At 44.3% G+C, this 19,589-nt stretch overlaps 4 protein-coding genes across 12 annotated transcripts; 3 read left to right on the top strand and 1 right to left on the bottom strand.

The window, feature by feature from the left end:
- The first annotated feature begins 209 nt into the window (after positions 1-209).
- On the top strand, positions 210-1,617 carry znf593 (zinc finger protein 593). Of its 2 annotated transcripts, none has more exons than XM_029139730.3 (4): positions 210-272; positions 557-772; positions 1,019-1,081; positions 1,164-1,617. In XM_029139730.3, exons 2-4 carry the CDS (start codon positions 573-575, stop codon positions 1,288-1,290), a joined length of 390 nt encoding a protein of 129 aa, XP_028995563.1. In that variant the 5' UTR covers positions 210-272; positions 557-572; the 3' UTR covers positions 1,291-1,617. The 2 variants fall into 2 exon arrangements, with proteins under 2 accessions (XP_028995563.1, XP_028995564.1); XM_029139731.3 differs by lacking the exon at positions 210-272 and adding an exon at positions 298-338.
- Positions 1,618-2,376: 759 nt separating this feature from the next.
- selenon (selenoprotein N) lies at positions 2,377-6,752 on the top strand. The gene is made up of 12 exons (XM_029139621.3): positions 2,377-2,849; positions 3,506-3,623; positions 3,725-3,855; positions 3,937-4,149; positions 4,235-4,359; positions 4,455-4,592; positions 4,678-4,759; positions 4,832-5,020; positions 5,097-5,202; positions 5,343-5,455; positions 5,535-5,636; positions 5,716-6,752. Exons 1-12 carry the CDS (start codon positions 2,649-2,651, stop codon positions 5,881-5,883), a joined length of 1,686 nt encoding a protein of 561 aa, XP_028995454.1. The 5' UTR covers positions 2,377-2,648; the 3' UTR covers positions 5,884-6,752.
- Positions 6,753-6,771: 19 nt separating this feature from the next.
- On the bottom strand, positions 6,772-14,113 carry si:ch211-15d5.11 (nuclear receptor coactivator 7). Of its 6 annotated transcripts, none has more exons than XM_029139610.3 (16): positions 13,957-14,113; positions 13,231-13,453; positions 12,727-12,923; positions 12,490-12,539; positions 11,373-11,501; positions 10,817-10,978; positions 9,946-10,077; positions 9,679-9,863; positions 9,239-9,600; positions 9,012-9,171; positions 8,434-8,611; positions 8,245-8,358; positions 7,973-8,125; positions 7,796-7,891; positions 7,636-7,709; positions 6,772-7,549 (listed from the first exon to the last, which is right to left on the bottom strand). In XM_029139610.3, the coding sequence occupies exons 2-16, from the start codon at positions 13,329-13,331 to the stop codon at positions 7,414-7,416; spliced, it is 2,229 nt and encodes a 742-aa protein (XP_028995443.1). In that variant the 5' UTR covers positions 13,332-13,453; positions 13,957-14,113; the 3' UTR covers positions 6,772-7,413. The 6 variants fall into 6 exon arrangements, with proteins under 6 accessions (XP_028995443.1, XP_055361770.1, XP_055361771.1 ...); XM_055505795.1 differs by having other exon boundaries at positions 9,012-9,168; XM_055505796.1 differs by having other exon boundaries at positions 9,239-9,597.
- A 287-nt stretch (positions 14,114-14,400) lies between these two features.
- Positions 14,401-19,389, top strand: mtfr1l (mitochondrial fission regulator 1-like). 3 transcript variants are annotated; one of them, XM_029139689.3, is made up of 8 exons: positions 14,401-14,551; positions 15,372-15,502; positions 15,664-15,771; positions 15,860-15,969; positions 16,106-16,317; positions 16,979-17,360; positions 17,526-17,687; positions 17,843-19,389. In XM_029139689.3, the coding sequence occupies exons 2-7, from the start codon at positions 15,488-15,490 to the stop codon at positions 17,641-17,643; spliced, it is 945 nt and encodes a 314-aa protein (XP_028995522.1). In that variant the 5' UTR covers positions 14,401-14,551; positions 15,372-15,487; the 3' UTR covers positions 17,644-17,687; positions 17,843-19,389. The 3 variants fall into 3 exon arrangements, with proteins under 3 accessions (XP_028995522.1, XP_028995521.1, XP_028995523.1); XM_029139688.3 differs by having other exon boundaries at positions 17,526-19,389; XM_029139690.3 differs by lacking the exon at positions 14,401-14,551 and adding an exon at positions 14,561-14,716 and having other exon boundaries at positions 17,526-19,389.
- The last annotated feature ends 200 nt before the right edge of the window (positions 19,390-19,589 follow it).

Genomic DNA, 19,589 nt, shown 5'->3' with positions numbered 1-19,589 from the left:
ACAAGACATTTATCTGAATATATTATGTATTGTGGTACTTATCTTTTCATTTAAGTATAACAATTTTAAGTAAACACTTCGTACAGCATGCAGTTAATTACAAGGTCTTAGGCTCATGCAGACGATAACTTGATGTGTTTTTTTGCCATTTTCTACCATTTTCTATATTTTTTATCCAAACAATTACACGCATTTGTCTCCCTCTACAGGACACGCGTGGACACGAATTGACCCGGAAGTAAATATTTCTTTCTCGGCCACACGTGTGTAAGGTAAGTCGTAAAACAGAGCTCTGAGGGGTTTAGGAACAAATCTATTATACCACCGATTGTCTTAAGGTAACAAATAGGTTTGGGTTGTAGTTTGTTCACCCAGTGAGTGTATAATTAGCATGATCGGTTAAAAAAAACTTTAAATCGTGTGTGTTCTCTACGACAAGGCCACCGCAAAACTGATGGCAGTTTGTCAACAGATCAATGTAAACATTACTTCGATAGATGGCAGAAATAATAATTCTAAAAAATTAACTATCCTGTGTTTCATCTTTTCTATCCAGTCCTGTACGACCCAACATGGGGAAATCGAAACAAGTGGGAAACCACAAGAATGACAAGAGAAAGAACATTGCAAAGACGTGGAAGACAAAGCGCAGGACGAAAGATTTGGACCAGATTCACGCAGACATGAAGCCAGAAGTCGCTGCTAAGCTGCTGCATCAGGAGGTGGATTATGATGTGACAGGATGTGCTCAAAACTACTGTTTACACTGCGCGTAAGTCTACAGATTCTAGACTTCAAATGGTCCAGACGAAGAAATTATTTTTCTGTGGCTTGATAACAAATACTGCAGTATCTTCACAGTGATTATTTTCACTAATAGAAAATGTAGGCAAACTAAATTGTCTGCATATGTGATAAATACAGAATATTTATTTCTATAATGCACAAAAACATTTATCTAAAATGTAATTCTATTTCATATCTCAATAATGTAGTAAAAGTGAAACTTGTCTTGCAGGAGATATTTTGTGGACATGAAATCCCTGAAAGACCATTTCAAAACTAAAGTGCACAAAAAACGGTAAAGAATCTTTATTTCCAACATTTTCTTTTTCACAGTTTCATTGGGTTCATGTGTTTCATACCTGCTTTATTCTGTCCAGTTTGAAACAGCTCAGAGAGGAACCGTACACCCAGGCAGAGGCAGAGAGAGCAGCGGGCATGGGCTCCTACATCCCTCCAAAAGTTGTTGTAGTCCAGACACAGCCTATAGAAGAAGACATGAACTGAGAGCTGCCCGATTTAACCCACACATAAACTGATTAACCTAGTAATAGAAGCATGGTTATGCATAATGCCCGTTATCTCTTGCTGTCACAGACTTCAGATGCATTGTTGAACGTCGTTGTGACAAATAATGTGTAATAATGTATTTTTCAGCCATTTGTAATGGAAATGACTGGGATAAAAACGTCTTACCTTATTCTGGGTAATGTACTACATCTTGTACTTAGTAGTATATACACAGTATGACTGTGAGGAATAATAAACTTAAATGGAATAATGATGATGTTTAAATGAGACAGAGAGAGATTAAATATAATCCTATCACATAAATAGTATTTATTTCTTTATCTCCATTTTCTGCCCTCTTGTGGACTGCAATTCATTATTTATGCTAAACCTTATTTAGATTGTTACTATTCTTCGCAATGCAAATATAAGATTGCCAAGAAGTAAGTATAAAATTAAGTTATAAAAGCACAATCCAACAGAAACGACGTTTTCCTTTCGATTAGACATGAAGTTACAAATACAGGATAAATGGCTACTTTGGCAAAGAAACGTGTAATTTACGTGTTTTAGCAGACGTTCCTGAAACGTAACTGGCCCTTTAAATGTGACCGCTGTACGAGCAGCTAACATTTAGATGACCACAAAATCTGAACCTTATCCGGTCTTGACTTTCAAAATTTAATTTATTTGTCAAAACGTCCTACATTGCTTGATCACAACTCTCTGAGATTGCCCACCGCATCAATTTACTATGGAAGATATTAGATTTGATAGTCTTTCAAATGAAATATTCAGACAAAACTAGTTTAATAGATCTGCATAAAAATGAAATAAAAAAAAAATTATTAATCCCAACGGGAAATTAGGTTGCTCACTTTGATCGCTATCAAAGTTAGAGGTACACACAAAAAGGGAGATTAAAAATAAGCAAAAAGTTATTTTAGCAGTCTACAGAAGCGGGATTTGTTCAGGCACATGTGGAATAAAGCCGGACTAGACTTTGTATTAACGCTGTTTCAGGGTCTACGCTTTAACGGTGCTTTTATTTTGACCTACAAAATGCAACATCCGGTTTCTCGAGCGTAGGAGACGCTGCCTTGACGCGCATTAACCACATCCAGACGGTTGTACATTTAGTGAGGGAAATAAGGAATGTGTGCTGCTCGCTAACAGCTCGCAGTTATTGCCAGCGGGTGTAACTGCGGGGAAAGACGCGCAGTCCCCGGCTGCCGGACGACGGAACTGGCCTCGGATTTGAAAGACTTCAAGCCGACAGGTCACACCGGGGGGTGTTTGTTGTCTACTGTCCGGGGGCCATGTCCTCGTCCGAACAGCCTTAGCGGAGTTTGAGGATGGCCGCAGACGTGGATAAAGGAACACCCGCGGAGGAAAGCCAGATTTCTGCGCACAATGGACATCGGAGCCCGGGATCGGGACCGGGATCGGGATCTTGGATGTCCAGGGGGATCTGGACCCTGTTGATGCTCGGTGCCGTTCCCCTCCTCGCCGTTGGGATCAAGTATTACCAAGATGCGCTGTTCCTCAAACGCCATGTAAGAAAGCTCCACATCTGGAAATCACACACTTCTCACCAAAACAGCAGCGATTTTAAATTAGTGTTAGTTAATATTCTCTAAAAACTTCAGGTCATAATAAAGTAAACTACTGTAAGATGAGCCGTTGACGTTACAGCCTGTGTGAACTTTGCATTATGATTAGTTATTTAGTGAATCTTATATATGTACCTTTTCTTTTTATATAAGTACTTCAGCTTTCTCGACATAACACTACACGTGCACTTTTCCGCGCCACGCTGTTTTATTAGAGAGGTTGGGTCCGTCCCGGCTGCTCAAACTCACCCTCCTGTTTGACTACAGCGGGTCGACAAGTTGCCCCCCCCCCCTCCCCCCTCCATTGCACAGACGCTGGTCTGCACGCGTCTGTCTGAGAATGGCTGATCTGCCTGAAACAAGGGGAGGAATCCGTGGCCTCTGGGCTGATCCGTATCCACAAGCAAATATGCAGAGGTCCGGCAAATAGTGTAACAGGCGCCAAGAGAATGTGAAGCCCTCACACAGACGCGTCGTGCTCTCGGCCGTGTTCTTCGTCAGCCACGTCCATTGTCCTGGTTTTGATGCTGCATTGAAATGCTCTCAAGCGTGTGAAACATCAATGAAGGCTCAGTCTAACACACGTGTCTCTCCAATAGGAAGACAGCGTTCGAACCCTGGGCGCCGAGGGGCTGTTTCTCTTCTCCTCCCTGGACACAGACCATGATCTCTTTCTCAGTCCAGAGGAGTTTAAACCCATCGCAGAGAAGCTCACAGGTACATCTGTTGTTCTCATTCATTCATTCATGGCGCTGTTCTGCTAAATCCTAATCCTGGTTATCACTTACAACCCTATATCACGATCACGTGACCTTCAGGGATTACACCTCCAGCTGATATGGAGGAGGAAGTGGCCCTTGACCCCGACGGGGAGACACTGACCTTGGAGGCCAAAATGCAGCCGCTGCTGCTTGAGTCTATGACTAAGAGCAAGGATGGGTTCCTCGGGGTAAGACGACTGGAAACACTGCGAGAACCACCGAGAAACCTCACGGGAGCTTGGATCGTGTTCTTCCTCGACTCGTTGCAGGTGTCTCACAGCTCTCTGAGCGGGCTGCGGTCGTGGAGGAACCCAGCGGTGCCTTCTTCATCCTTCTCCGCCAGTCAGTTTAGAGTCTTCCTGCCCCCGAAGAACAAGGTGGAGGTGGGGGACACGTGGTGGGTTATTCCCAGCGAGCTGAACATCTTCACTGGGTACCTGCCTAACAACCGATACCACCCCCCCACACCCAAAGGCAAAGAGGTATGTTTGTCACCGTAGCCCTTGAGCAGGATTTGACCATCTGAGGTTCTAACGCAGGGGCTCGGGTTCTCGTCTTGTGCTGCAGGTTCTCATCCACTCCTTGTTGAGCATGTTCCACCCTCGGCCCTTCATCAAGTCGCGTTTCGCTCCTCAGGGCACAGTCGCCTGCATTCAAGCTAGCAATGATTTTTACTATGACATTGCCTTCAGGTGAGAAGGAGTCACAGGAAGTCCAAACGGCTTGAAATGTACAGTTCATAAGTTCTGGTTCTGGTGGTTAAATGGCTTCAGTGGCTTTTCCTCAGGATTCATGCCGAGTTCCAGCTCAATGACGTTCCAGACTTCCCCTTCTGGTTCACCCCGGGCCAGTTCGCCGGGAACATCGTCATCTCCCGAGATGCGTCTCACGTGCGCCACTTCCACCTCTACGTACCCAGCGACCGGTAAAACCTTTCCGCCCAGTGTCCTCATGCTGTTATGAGCTCCCGTAGCTCCAGTTTGACCCGGTGGCGTCTCGCCGTGTCCCAGGTCTCTGAACGTAGACATGGAGTGGTTGTACGGGGCCAGCGAGAGCAGCAACATGGAGGTGGACATTGGATTTCTGCCGCAGGTACAGCTGCGATTCAAGACTAACTCACACCTGGGTTATACTTTACATTAAAACCTTTTCCCGCGTTCACAGATGGAGCTGCAGTCCGCGGGCCCGTCCACGCCCTCCGTCATCGTGGACGAGAAGGGCAACGTCATCGACCGCCGGGACGGCAGCACCGAGCCGATCCAGTTTGTCTTTGAGGAAATCCACTGGGCCTCAGAGATCAGTCAGCGCGAAGCCGCTCGGCGCATGGAGGTGACCCTCTACCCCTTCAAGAAGGTGAGCACCCACATCCTCCAGTGTTTCCCATTTTAATGGAACGTGTATGTAGTTTACCTCGTCGCTCTCTTTCCAGGTGTCTTACTTGCCTTTTTCAGACGCCTTTGAAAGAGCAAAAGCAGAGAAAAAGCTCGTTCACTCTATCCTGCTCTGGGGAGCATTGGACGACCAGTCCTGCTGAGGTGAGGTCATTAGTCATGAAGCACCTGTTGATAAAACTTACTAAACAGCACAAAACTGTTTTAATTAAAGTCATGTTGCTGCAGCACGAGTTCACAGTCCTCAGACTTTTCAGCTGGTTACTTTTCCTACATGTCTCTAGGTTCGGGGCGAACTCTCCGGGAGACCGTCCTGGAAAGTTCGCCCGTCCTGGCCCTGCTCAACCAGAGCTTCATCAGCAGCTGGTCTCTGGTCAAAGAGCTGGAGAACATGCAGGTAATTAAAGAAACGCTCATGCTCCAGTTCCTTTCACTGTGCGATCCTCCAATTAATGCAGTACTTCTGCGTTCATCAGGCCGATGAGCAGAACCCTTTGTTGAGTGAAAAGGCTCGCTTGCACCTGGAGAAGTACAGCTTCCCTGTGGAGATGATGGTGGCGCTGCCTAATGGAACCATTGTAAATATTTATTAAGTCATCATACTCATAAGTAATAACTAAATTCCATTCTAACATTTCACCATGTATACATGTTCAGGTCCACCACATCAATGCCAACTTCTTCTTGGACCAGACAGCCATGAAGCCGGAGGAGGACGGAGCAGCGTTCAGCTTCTCCGGGGGGTTTGAGGACCCCTCCACGTCCACGTATATCAGCTTCCTGAAGGAGGGCATGGAGAAAGCCAAGGAATACTTGGCACAGTAATGTGTGCGTGGCTGAGACCGGGAGACGGAACAGGAGGAAACGATGCTCATTCCTCTGGGCAATTATCTGGAGAAAGAAAAACAACTTCCAGCAATTAGAGAAGCCTCCTCCTCTGAGAAATGTTGTTCTCGAGACCTTGCACTGAGTATAAGCACATAAGACGAACCCCATGTGCATCACGACTCGTTGTGTTACGTGTGCAATATGTAATGAGCGAGAGGGTTTTTCCCGCGGCTGCGTGGACCCAGAGACGCCGCCGGTGCAGCTGTCGCCTCCAGTTTGCCTCAGCGTTTTATGAAGGCTTTGCCTGAAAGCTTAGTCAGGGCTGGGTAATGCCTGATGTTCCTGCTGAGGCTGCTGGAGGGAACACCCAGCTTTGACTCGGGGGACACGAGCAGCAGGGAAAAAACCTCAACTGGGCTGTGGCACATAACACGATAGGTTCAGTTACTTTTTGTACTTTCAGCCGAAACAAATTGTTTAGATTTTTTGCCGATTTCTGGTTTTTAGGAGTATGTCATCACACCAAAGACGATTGTTTCGTGTGCAGTAGCTGGCATCAGGCAGCAGCAGCTGTAGAGTATGTTATACCGTGTCCTGTTATCCTCCTTTAGGCACCAATCAAAACCATTTTTACTCATGAATATTACTCAGTAAAATAGAAAATCTGGGTTTACCTTTTTCCACTTTGTCTAATATTCTAGTTGATTCATATATAAAGATTCTAATGTCTGTCATAGCCATGAGAAATATGGCCTATATAATAATTACATGTGATTGATTGGAGCCATTAGGGGGACATCAGTTTTATCTAATGTACCAGTGCCATATTCCAGTAGGTGAAATAAAACAGTCTTTGTACAAAGTGATTTCTGGCAACACCAGTCATACATTTTGTTTGAAATGTGATTTCCACATTGTGCAGATTTTTATTAGCTAATCTACAACACGGTACAGTGTCAGCACGGTAGAGGAGGCTATTGAGTTACTGATCTGAAGTCATGAGGTTCAGACACCGCTGATGATGTTCAGATGTTCCTCTCAAGGTATTGTTCTTAGTGTGTTTAGATGCTGAACCTTAGCTACTGTAGCAGATTAAAACCACATGCGATTAGTAAATCTATATGAAGACTGATTCAAGATCAGCATTAGCTGAACGCTGACGTGACAGTGAGGATGAGCAGTGCCTCTGACGGCAGGTTGTGTCATTTCACAGAATAAATTACCACATACAGTGAAGTTACTGATTCACATTATGAGCAAAGTGCAGTCTCTGAGATGTGTTAGTCCAAAAGTGAGGACTCAGAATCCAGGTTCATAACCGTTCAGCTCTACTCACTACAGCAGAAGTCCGGTCTCTATCCAAATCCACAGGAATGAGTCAGGTCCCTGGTTAAAGCAGGCTGTTCAAAGTCAACCATGGGTGAATTCATCAGTTTGTAGTTTCATGGGCGCTACCATGAAATGAGCAGGCAGCTTCACAAAGCTGATCAGTGGTGACGAGCTGAGAGTCAACATCAGCCCGTCTCCTTAGCAGAACGTCCACACCTCCAGGTCCATCACTCGGAAGTCATCGGTTTCCGAGAGGCAGCAGTTGTTGAAGGTCAAGCAGGGGCTGCTGCGACCCAGGTACAGATTCTCATCCAGCCACAGGCCAAAGTGGCCGCTGTGGATCAAACAAGGACGCTTGCATGCTTTACCTTCATTTGACTCTCATATACATCATCATTCTATTACATGTAAGCACATTACCTGCCTCCACCAATAGCAAAGGAGTCCAAGTCTCCTTTAATGAAAAAGGAGTTGTCTCCAGTCCATCTGAAGCACTGAGGAGAGAGAGGATAAAACCAACCCATGAATCCATCATAGTTTACTACAGTCTCATGACTGGGACGACTGGCAGTTGTCTTACCTTAAAGCGAGGGTGCAACATGAAGAGGAAAGTTTCTCCAGTGCCATAGAAAGTCTCACTGGGCCTCAGAGGATGAGAGAGGAAGGCCCCGAATATCTAGAGAACGGATCAGAGAATTCTTGTACAGGACCAGGACTGATAGACTGGCAGGGACAATGCATTTATTACGCATTCTACCTCATCAAGTGCGTCTTTGATGACAATGAGAACCGGAGACTCCGTAGTGGCCATTTTCCGGTAGAGGGACTTGAGGCTGGCGCCGTGGCGAGACGTGCTGTAGGCCAGCTGCCAGGTGTGGCCCACCGTCCTGGGGGGCAGCTCTCTGTGCAACTGGGAGACCATCAAGTCAGGGGACAGGGTTTAAAAAGGCCAAATGGTGAAGGATTTTACTGCATCTAACCTCTAACATCACTATAGAGTTTTGTGCATGTAGCGTATTGGTCTCTCACCTCTTTAACATGCGAGGCCTCTAAAATGTGGCTGTTCTCTACGACCTTATTGAGTCCGTCAGGATCCCTGTCGGGGACCGGCGGCTTCTCCCGGCCCTCATCCATTAACACCATCTGCACCCGCGATTCCGAAGGTGAGACTCAAACAGAGCGAACACAGTGATTCTGTGTAATATAAAACCCACTCGCCTCCCAGTCGTCTCCTGCGCTCCGGCGCCTCTGGAACACGTCGTCCTCGTTCTCCTCCTTTTCATCGTCGATCAGTATGAACTCCTCTTCGTCGTGGTCCCCCTCCTCCTCGTCCGCTCCCTCAATTATACACAAGTCCGGCCGACAGTGCGTGAGGTAGGCGTACAACTTGTCGGAGCTATGGAGGAAGAGGAATTTTCCATTTTAATATTCTCATTTAGTGTGAAATCAGTAAATATAAAAAAGTTTCACTTGCTGAACTCATATAATCTGTAAATTCTTAACTCGAGTAGGTTATGATACAATATTCACAATACATTTCAACAAGAAGAGACGTTAGTGACGACGTCAATGTTTAAACAACAAAACTAAGCATGTTATGCTTAGTGTTACTCATTAACTAAAGTAAACATGCTTGGTATCATATTCATAACCAAATTAAAAAACAAAACACACATCTAAAATTATTTCACCTATTGTTTTAGTAGAAACCATTTTCAATTGGTTTCTGCCAAACTAAAAGGAGCAAGACGTTAACCACTGCTACGACTCATCTCTTCTGACACCACTTCCTGTACCTTTCTTGTGAAAGGGCCAGCCATGCTTCCCTCTGCGGCGCTGTTTTCAGCAGCCCCAGGTGAAGACCTCCCACACTTCTTTTCTCTCCTGCCGACGGCTGAACCCGCAGCCGCACAAACATCAGGCTCCCAGAAGCGCCTGCTGTCAATTTCTGAGCTGCTAGGAAATAAGAACAAATTGTAAAGCTACAGGTGCAGAGAATAAAAGGAATAAAACATAATTATACCTGTGGTGTGACTGTTCACGTCAGAGGCCTCGGTCCGGTCAGTCTGCAGAAGCTCCATCTTCACCTTGTTCTCCGCCTCTTGACCTCCAAAGCAGAAGGTGGCAGCACTGTTCAGGACGGCGGCTCCCAGACCGGCGACGCACGCCTCCGACAGCACCTCCAGAGGGCTGTTATCAAGCTCCGCCTCCGCCAGGTCCCCGCTCTCCGCCTCCTCCTGTTCAGAGGCGCCTTTATTCAGGCTCACGTTGGACAAATCTGAGGAAACTGCAGACACTTGAGGAGGAACAGACGATTCCTTCAGGTTTGGCAGTTTGCCGGCTCGCTTCTTGAACATTTTCTGCAGCATCTTCTTCCCCTTTCTCCTAAAACAAAAACAATATAAAACCCTTGCGCTGACTTTTCGTGCCATTTGAGAGTGTGTTTTGCAAATTATTGCTGACCTCTGCTGGGAGGCGCTGAAGTGAACGTGTGAGATGTCAGAGAAGAAGGCGACAGATGCCAGGTTGTCGATAGAATAGGACAGGAGATACTCCTCACAGCCGTGCTCCTTCACAAGGACGTGCGTCTTACTTGGGTCAAAGAAGATCTTATTAGGCGTCACCAGCAGGATGCCGGACACCACGCCCTGACAGAGACACAAAGCCTTTGCATTAGCCTACATGTGTACGCATCCTGCAGAGAGACGCAGCAGCGCCGGCCACGCTCACCTTTCTGTCAGTGATGAAGCGACAGAAGAGTTTGAGGCAGCGCATGGCCTCCGCTCCCTCCCCCTCACAGCACTCAGGAGGCAGAGCCAGCAAGCAGAGCTGTCCATCAGGCAGAGGGACCGCCTCCACGTCCTGTCAGCGTCACAGACAAATAGGCCGGTTCATATATCTGCACATAGAAACTAAAGCGACTATATCCACCATGTGTCAGAGGTTTGAGGCTTCTGTCTACATAATACATAATACACACCATGTAATCAGGTTTTGTTTGTGCTTCTTCTCTCTCTCTCTCTCTCTCTGCGGTGATGTTGTGATGAGCAGCCTGTTTTGCTGCCTGTTACCGTGGTAACGTGTTTTGTTCATTTAATCCATTAAAAATTCTCCTCGACTAATTTTCTTTCCTCGCCGCTGCTAAATAGTGGAAATAAACGCGTGGTGACTGCATCAGGATGAAAATAAAAAGCACTAATGGTAACAATGACATCTGATGCATTTGAAACATTACTTCTAATTTTCTACTGAGGAGCTGAACGGCAAGTTAAAGTAACCTACTCTTAGGGCTGTGAAATTTCTCTCACTGTAAAGCACCTAAAATTACTTTGTGTATGAAATGTGCTACATAAACAAAGCTGTGTTGCATTTATATATGTAACATGTTTGCTATTTAAAGCTACAGTCGTGAAACAAGGACTGAAAGGCTCTGCCGTCTACGTTGCATAAACTGTACAATATCACATAGCCAGAATTGCACTTGCTCTAATTACAGTATTTCCCCTCTCTCCCACCTGAATTACATGTTTCATACATTACTGTGACTTCTCCTACAGTATGTATCCACCAGTATCTGTGGCAAACATGATCTTATGCTCACCAGCAGCTTGTCGTACTCGGCCTCCGGTGAGGGGGAGTGCGGTGGAACAGAGAGCGTATCCAAAGAGTCCTGATCAGCCTCCGCTTGCGTCTTCTCTTTAGGATCAGACTCTGAATTCAGCTCCGTCCGAGACGACCCACGACCGCTGGACGCGTTTTTCCCCTTGTGGACAGACAGTTTCTTCAGAATGGAAGCCATGATAATAATAGAAACACTGAAATGGATACAGCTCAGAGACAAACTGTCTACTTCCTCTTTTTAAACGCCTCAACATCATCTGTTGTCATGATGTCTGGAAGCTATGTCAGCACTACTATGTACAAACACCTGGCATCACAATGGTAACAATTATTAAAAAGACTGCTTCTAATGACAGGCTTCAAGTGATTATATAGGAGTTGAACGTAAAGCAACACTTCCTGCTTCCAGCTACGTATTCAAAGCATACAAAAAAAGGTTTCACTTCACGTCTCACATCCAGCCAACCGCAGTAGGCAAATTTCTAGCCTTGTATGTTTAATACATGTGTCACGTGTCATGTGCTTACAGCTCTCACCTCTCTGGGGGTGAGAAACGTAGATGGGGAGGGTACATTTGAAGAGGCGTGGTGGCTCCTTTCTGCTGATGCTGCACTGGTACCATTAAACTGAGATGAGACACTGAACACCGTGTCCCCAGGGAGACCCTAAAGCACAGCCGACAGAAATCTCTTAAGGCTCTTTTTGAGTAAATAGTCACACCTCAAACATCACCAGCTGCTAATCATCCGATATTGATAATAATAGGTTAGATAAATGATGTTTGTAAGATTATTTAAATAAAAAACATCTGAAACTCAACTGTCTTCCACCGACAGATGGATCCATTGACCCAATTTAGATTACTGGCGCCTGACAGATTATGTCAACACAGAAAAACTATGTGTGCTCCCTGTCTGAGTGTGAGTAGAATAGTCTGTGAGCCTGAGTGTGCATGAGTTAACATGAAAACACTAACGGTCTATAACGGCAATCAAATACATAGAAATAACTACACTACAGTTCCAAAGCTACAACCACAACCTTCACAATTGTCCGCACATTATATTAAAGGTGTCATTTTCCAGACAACGCTCTTGACAAGAGTTTGGAAGAATATAGATTAAACAGAATCAGGCTTAATTAAAACATTAATATTTACAGGACATGTTCAGAATAAAGCAATCTGTCTATGGATTCATACAATTCTAGTAATAGAAAATTTGGATACAAACAGAAAAAAGTTAAAAACCACTAGCACCTTGTCCAGATTCACAGTAATACACAGCTGAATCATAGGCAAACATAAGATAATCAGGACTTCTGTATTTTTGTTATTTCCATGTTAAACAGCTGAGCAGAAAAGTAAAAAAGACCCAGAAACGACAACTACCTTAGAATAAAAGTCTGAATATAGGTTCCTGCTGTATTTGTGGTAGAGGTTCTGAAACAGCTTCCCCATGGCGTTGGTGAACAGCTCTGACGCTCATCCCTGAACCTTGGACGCCTTATCACACTATTTCAGGACCGTAAATTACGAAGGCAGTGCCAACAGAACCCGTGAGTCAGTAAATTCAAGTCTGACACGTCACAGGCGACAGGATTGCGAGGAATAAAATAAAGTCAGCACGGAAAAAACAAAAGCATGTGACTCACTGTGCTGCCTGTGGCGTCACCTGACAGTCCAGCATTGTCCCATGAAGTCCCTGTGACGAGAACAGAACACGTCTGTCTTACCTCGCAGATAGTATGAGGAAGCAATGCAGTATCAGCTTCCCAACAAGATTAATGCAGATTCCACTACATGGTTCAGAATATCTAGGAAAACACCTCCATGCAGAGACACGGACAGCCCTCTGTCTGCAGCCTGCCTGTGAATAGCACAGTGTTTACCCTGCAGGTAGTACTGCCGCAGTTTGGGGTTTCTGATGTGGGGGATGTGGTTGAGGGGCCGGCCCAGGACGGGGTGGTGCTGATGCTGGCTTCTGGCGGCAGACTCCTGCATTCCCCGAGACTGAGGCTGAGTCTCCCAGGGTGGCTTGGCAAACTGTGGAGGCTGCGAGATGCCGGGAGGAAGCTTAGAACCCAGCCTGAGGGGAGAGAAAATTAAATATCAAAAATTCATTTGTAGTTTTAAATCTGAAGCCTGTCTTGGGGCAGGGTTTAAGGTGGATTGAACATTTCAAGCGTACAGTGCAACGTTCACATCTCGGGCTGATCTCGGTTATTTTTAGGAGAGTGGGAGTTGTCTGTGCGATAGATGAGGAAGTGAGTTCCTGGGAAGATGCCTCCTTCCTCATGTCGCCCTGTGATGATGCCTGGAGTCTGTCCGCGACACTGGATGCTGATATAAATGTACATATCGTGCTAAAAAAAGATACAATTCTTATGTCTGACCTGTTCTTGACGTTGCCAAAGTAGCCGGTTCTGGTCTTGTCCCTCTTGGGCTCACGGTCCATGGCTCCTAAAATCTCCGGTCTCCTCATAGACTGAGCCATTTCTAGTTTTTTTTAGTGTAGACACTGGCAGTGGTGGCAAATGTAGAAGGATGAGAGGCTCAGCTGGCATCCTTCCTCCTCCTTTTATTCTTCATGCCTATCCTTTGCCCCAGTTACAGCACCTGCACCAGACAGTGAATCATAACAACGTAACAGCTGATTTTATAGACATCAGGAGGGAGATCAGATGTTAAAAGCTCTCCTTCCTGTACAGTACCTACAGCCACATGATCCCATTAAGGAAGTAATGTTTCAAACAGACTGTGTATTTTTCCCATAAGTGCATCTGATGATGATGATTAAACTGTCATATATGCATTTCCCTCGCATATTGTTGCATTGCAAGGATCGCGTCCTTTGGCTGGCGATTTGCACGTCATCTAACAGCAGCATCAGCTTAGTTTTATCCTGCGGCTTGCAAGAGCTCTGGCATGTGGTCGCAAAATATAACAGTGCATAATGTCGCTTCCTGTGTATGTCTGGGGCGCATGCATCGTCGCAGGCTGCAGGAACCAAGCGTTTTAGTAAACACTAGAAAATAGAGACCGCTACAACGGCAGAGAAGCATTACATCAGAAGCCCAGACAGACATGGAGGATTTAAACGAGCAGGCACCGTTACTAACCCGTGTTTTGCCAAAGGATGGAGACGGGTGGCGGTCATGTGAACGCGTCTTCATATTGCAGTGTTATGATATCACTGCAGACAAGAGTAATAAGTTCAACACTCACGCTCCGCCCTGGGTTTTTAATGGCCGACTGTCAAGATAGTCTCCTCCTGGAAGGAGAAATCAACCAGCGACGGTGGTGGTGAACCATCTTGCGTTGCGCCAATCTTTGAGTGTGTTGCAGGTCGAAAGAAATACTTAGGAAGCATTCGACCGTATGAAACAACAGAAACAGAATGAATTTTAAATTCTTTATAGTTCCCTTTCTGTCCAGACAAAGCTCATAAAATGAACAACGATAACATTTAATCGTGCTGTTTCGTGTTAAAAGTATTTTTAAAGCAAGTAGCCATGTTCAACACTGCTCAACTTCACCTCTAGGGGGCGCTCGAAGACCAGTCTCCGTAGAGTGAGGTCACCGGGTCCTAGCCAATCAGATCACAGGGAAGGGAGGCAGTAGTTCCGGCCTATGAACGAAAACATAACTCTGAAAGGCAGGGAGCCGCTATTTAAACAAAGCTCAACCGTGTTGCTTTCCAAGGTTTCGTGTGCTGTAAGTTTCGCTGTCATCGCATATTGTGAATATAAGCGCAACACACGTCGTAGTCTATTGCACATTTGAGGTTCAACCAGGGGGCAGTGTTGGTTGTGCTAAAGCTAACGGACGGTCGCTGTGTCTTATAACCTTAGTAACCGGCTCGTGGCGAACTGAGCAAAGGTAGTGCAAACAAAAACGCAACGTCTACGCTTATATCTTCCTGAAGCTCTTCACCTTTTTTTCATCTAGGGTGACGTTATTCAGAGGACCCTGCGGTAACGCAAGCATCGTGATAATTACTAGTTAGCAGTTAGCTATGCTAGCATATGTGTAACTCTAACAATTTTTCCAACGACGGGAAGATTACAAACGTGTGCCAGTTGTTTGGAGGCATGTAATCGATAATTATCTAAGATATGAACGGCGTATTTTATCATCTAAGCACGCGACCTTGTGGTATTGCTACTTGTACATGAAAACATTTTTATAACGGCGATTTATTTGAGGCATTTGTATTTCTGCTAAAGATCTTAGATCTCTCTGTATTTCATTTATACAATTGCACTTTGATATCTCACGGTATAAGCTGCTGCATTACTCAGCAAATATGCAACTTGCTCGTTAAAGTTTAGACAATACGTCAGCTGTCTACATGTGACTTCAACAAATATCTAACCACCATATCAGATATCAGAAATTTGTTTAATCAATCTTAAAACGTTTGTGCAATTGTTATACAACTTGATCTGATTTGGTAGTAAAATAATGTATTTAAGTTTATATCCTGCATATTTCTCTCAAGATGCTCTAAGTAATAACTCTTTTATATCCCAAGAGTTGGAAGTCAGCCAGACATGGCCTCTGCCCATTAAACTGCTCCATCTGCAGCCACTACTAGCACCAGTCATTGGTGTGCAACTTAACAGTGAATGACACTGACCCACCTTCACTATGGAGACAGATACAGTAAGATATATCATTACTTTCAAGAGTGTTGCTTCTTTAGCTTATATCACTGCATTTTTTTCTCTACAGTTGTACATGAAGGCAAATAAACTAAAGTAAACTAAAATTGGATGTGAAAATATTACAGCTTATGGAGAGACAGAGTTTTTTTTGTGTTGCAGGAAGTTATTCCTATCTGGCAGAACAAGCCTCATGGATCTACTCGAAGTGTCGTAAGAAGAATAGGTTCCACACTTCCACTTAAACCAACACAAAGGGCATGTTTCCAGGTACATACAATATTCAATATGACATTAGTCTATTACCGCATTATAAATATTTTTGTTTATAAAATAGTCTTGTATCCTTGTGCACCAGGAACTGCCAGGTCTGCCTTCTCTACGGCCTTTGGATGGGCCTATGGTTCCTACTTTGGCAGATATCGCCTGGATTGTTGCAGATGAAGAAGAGACTTATGCCAGAGTGCGGTCAGTACTTGATGAACAAACAACATTGCAGGGCTGTTGCATTACTTCACATTCAATTGTACCTCACTGCATTAGGTTTCAGATGGTTTAAAGCAGCTGCCTGAAGTCACTAATCAATAACTCTTCTGTTTTTTAGGAGTGACTCACGTCCTCTAAAACACGAATGGCGTCCCACACCTCTCCTGGTGCTCCACCGGAACTCATCTGTTCCCAACTTCCGCCGCGAGGGCAAAAGGGTGGAGGGACTGAGGAAGCCTGGGGTCACAGCACTAAACCGTACCACAGCCCTGCAAGATGAGCTCAGCAAACTGCGTGCACAGATTGCAAAAATTGTGTCAAGTGATTCTGGTGGGTAATCCAAACCAGAACTGCCATCTTCACAAAATGTACTTGTCTATAGAATAACACAGGATTTAAGAACTGTTAGCAGTATGACTGTTTTTTTTCAGTATTACTTTTATTACTATTTAAGTATGACTCATAAAGCATTGTAGATCTAAGATTGCTTTATTGAGGCCACCTGAGTGCGAGCCTACCAAAGAATTACTGTATTCATGTGACTGTGATTCTTTTGTCAGCTGTCCTGATTCTCCTAAATCTCTTTGGTAATAAGATGTCTTGGCAGCAGTTTGTAGGTCAGTGACTAAAGATAATCTCTTGGGTTGAGTAGAGATTGGACATCGCACGTTAAACATTTATAGAGGGATGAGAAAGTATCAGGTATTCACGTGTATTGTGTTTCCAATAATTTTAATCTGATACTTTTCAAGTATCAGATTTTTAGCTCTGTTGTTGAGCCAACTCAGCTCTCAGTTAGGTTTCCCCTGAGATAGCATGTGAACAAAGGTCGTTGTGGAAGAAAAATGTAACTTTAACCTTTTCATGAAAAATAAAAAAGTTGTAAATTGTAAATTATTAGACTGGGTTACTTTTCTAAGGTTTAGGCTGTGAGGAAATCTATCCCAAAATCAACGTGCCACTAATCTCTGCTTTGTTCTGATTCTTACAGGCTCCAACCCCCTGACACCTGATCTGCTCTCCCCAGATGACACGAGTATGAGCTTCTCCATGGCACCTTTTGAGACAGCATCTTACCAGCCGGCTGCCACAGCTGCCGCATCCTTTGTTATCAGCGACGTCACAGAGGAGGAGGAGGAGGAAGAGGAGGAGGCAGAGGAGGATAAAGATGTAGACTCTATGATGTCAGAGCTGGTCCCCGACCCAGTGCCACCTGTTTCCATGACAGCCTCTGCAACCTTTGACCTGGACAGGCCCAGCATGGACTTCCGGGAGGCAGAGGAGGACACAGTGTCCCTATCAAAATCCACCAGTTTTGCTGATGTTATGGACATCCTGAAGGACATGAACCGAATGAAAATGAGTCATGACAGGTAAGCAGAAAACATTTATGTTATTACATACTATTCTTACTATGCACAGTTGGCCTGAGGTGAGATATTTACTACTATATACAACTTAATGGTTTACTCAATTTACAATGATGCTATGAAGACCCTTATTCACAGGTTGTAAATGCTTGCTGTGTGTCATTCCAGGTACCATAGAGGCTGTACGTCCCTGAGGGAGGAGGATTCAGCTTCTCTGATTTCAGAAGCTTTGAGGAAAAAGTTTGTCTTGAAGGATGAAGATACTGCCGCTGTACAACGAAAGTAGCCTGATCCCAGGTCTATCATCCCTACCCAATCCTGCTGTTCCATGTGAGTCAGGACAGGGTAGTCCAGTTTTTATATTTCTTTTAAGAGTTGTTTTTTTAAGTTTTGTATGAAGAGTCTTGAATGGCATAGAGAAGGTCAGGTCGTGTTTTCAGTGGCAAAATGCTTTGGATCTTTTTTTTTTTTCTCATTATTTTTAGGCCTTTGCCTGTGGAATATGTATCCATGGATCCACAGCCTCGCTGCTCAGATTCGAGGCAATAGCTGTCTGCCAGAATTAGAACAAGAAACACTTTATTACAGACATTCACAAGCAAATGTGAGCTAGACATCGTTGAGAAGGGAACAGCCAACTCTTGATAACAGAACTTGATGCTAATGGAGCACTGCGATTTTTTTTTTCTAATAAGGACCCAGCTGACTGCTGTCCAATAACTTGCCATTTATACTTTTTTATCATGGTATAGATCTGTTTCCTTCATGAAGTAGTCAATGTTCCTTATACAGAACATTACATCCACAATGTTTAGAAAAAGAATGCTACCCGAGTTCTTTTCCTTCTTGGGTTTACAACAGGAGAGATTCACATCATCTGTGTAAAGGGGTCGTCTAACATACTTGAAAATATTTTCTGTACAAATCCGACAGATCTAGTGTACATATAGGAAGTATACTTTAGCTCATAAATCCACAACCTTGCTGTTAATATTTGCATTACATTTGTTTTTAGATGTGTACTGTGTTTCTTGCTCCTCATCCTCTTTGTCCAGGTCCTCTAATAAAAAATATTGAGGATAACTGAGCCACAAACATGATTAATCATGATTTAGTACAAAGAGTGAAGTGCCGGTTGTGAGTTTGTATTTCTCGTCAGGTTAAGGAGATCCAAGCATGCATAGGATCCTTTATATACCAGTTTCTCCAATTGGTAGATGACACTAACTCTATGATGGTTCTTGCTAACATGGCATCATGGACATGATTTAAGTGTGGACAGAAACACTGGGTGTAAGAGTTTCATTCCTTATGCACAGTAACTCCTGACTTCAATGTAATTACTGGCGCCTTACCACCTGTTACTTATGCCAATGCCTAATTTTAATCCCTTAAGAGGTCAAAGTGCCACGGGTTCATTCATCAGCCCACTCCAGCCCTGTTTCTCCCTAATGTGCCCTTTCTGAGTTTTTCACCTCACCACCATTTATAACTGAGCGTTTTAAGACACAGCTGTATGCATCTGTTGAATATTGCTGAATTTGGTATGTAACACCTACACCTTTCCACTTTTAACTGTGTAACTGAGATTTCGTTACTGGACTTGGGACGTGTGAAGAGTTAACGGTGCGTTACCTGTTGAAATGAGAATGGGCCCATCTGTGTGTCACTGTGTGCATGAGAGCTAAGTGTGTGTCTTGAATTGGCTTCTGACTGGCCTTGATGATGTCAACAGTTGATTTGCTCAACAGTCAAAGTGATGAGGTGCAAAAGAAATACTGTAAGTAAAACAGATTCAGTCTATGCTGGTTTGTACAACCCACTGCTTCCAAAGGCCCCGTGATGAGTTGAACTGATGGATCTTTTGAAAATGTACTCTATTTGCCTTGAGCTTTGACTGTTACCTGTGTGATAGTTTGAGTGTTTCTCACCGTTGTACCTCTGTATAGGGTTGAGCCCACCACCTGTTAGTATGTTTTTTTTCTTTGTCATTTGAGGACTTACATAAATAAACATGGGCTGATGTTTTGAAGCATTCCTTTTTAATACCCTGCACTGACGCATGTCGCCACATGGGGGCGTTGCAGGAGAACGAATCTATGGATTTGTGTTATTGGTTAAGGACCAGCTGATCTGAATTCTACCAGGCTCCTAAAAACAAGGACCTACCTAGAGAGGGTCTTCACACTCCATTCATGCTTAATAGTTTTTTGTTATAAGTATGGAATGTAT

Source organism: Betta splendens, chromosome 22 (genome assembly GCF_900634795.4).
Source record: "Betta splendens chromosome 22, fBetSpl5.4, whole genome shotgun sequence".
Taxonomy (NCBI): Eukaryota; Metazoa; Chordata; class Actinopteri; order Anabantiformes; family Osphronemidae; genus Betta; species Betta splendens.
The sequence above is the reverse complement of the archived record's forward strand: the minus strand, read 5'-3'. Positions and strand labels throughout refer to the sequence as shown.

Bases quoted from the DNA above. Each gene is read 5' to 3' on its own strand.
- znf593 (XM_029139730.3), top strand. From the start codon at position 573: ATGGGGAAATCGAAACAAGTGGGAAACCACAAGAATGACAAGAGAAAG. The intron at 773-1,018 runs GTAAGTCTACAG...CTTGTCTTGCAG, and splicing joins AACTACTGTTTACACTGCGC to GAGATATTTTGTGGACATGA. The intron at 1,082-1,163 runs GTAAAGAATCTT...TATTCTGTCCAG, and splicing joins ACTAAAGTGCACAAAAAACG to TTTGAAACAGCTCAGAGAGG.
- si:ch211-15d5.11 (XM_029139610.3), bottom strand. From the start codon at position 13,331: ATGGCTCAGTCTATGAGGAGACCGGAGATTTTAGGAGCCATGGACCGT. The intron at 8,126-8,244 runs GTGAGAGACCAA...ATGGTCTCCCAG, and splicing joins AGGCCTCGCATGTTAAAGAG to TTGCACAGAGAGCTGCCCCC. The intron at 7,892-7,972 runs GTAGAATGCGTA...TCCGTTCTCTAG, and splicing joins TCAAAGACGCACTTGATGAG to ATATTCGGGGCCTTCCTCTC.
- mtfr1l (XM_029139689.3), top strand. The intron at 15,772-15,859 runs GTACATACAATA...CTTGTGCACCAG, and splicing joins CACAAAGGGCATGTTTCCAG to GAACTGCCAGGTCTGCCTTC. The intron at 17,361-17,525 runs GTAAGCAGAAAA...GTGTCATTCCAG, and splicing joins ATGAAAATGAGTCATGACAG to GTACCATAGAGGCTGTACGT.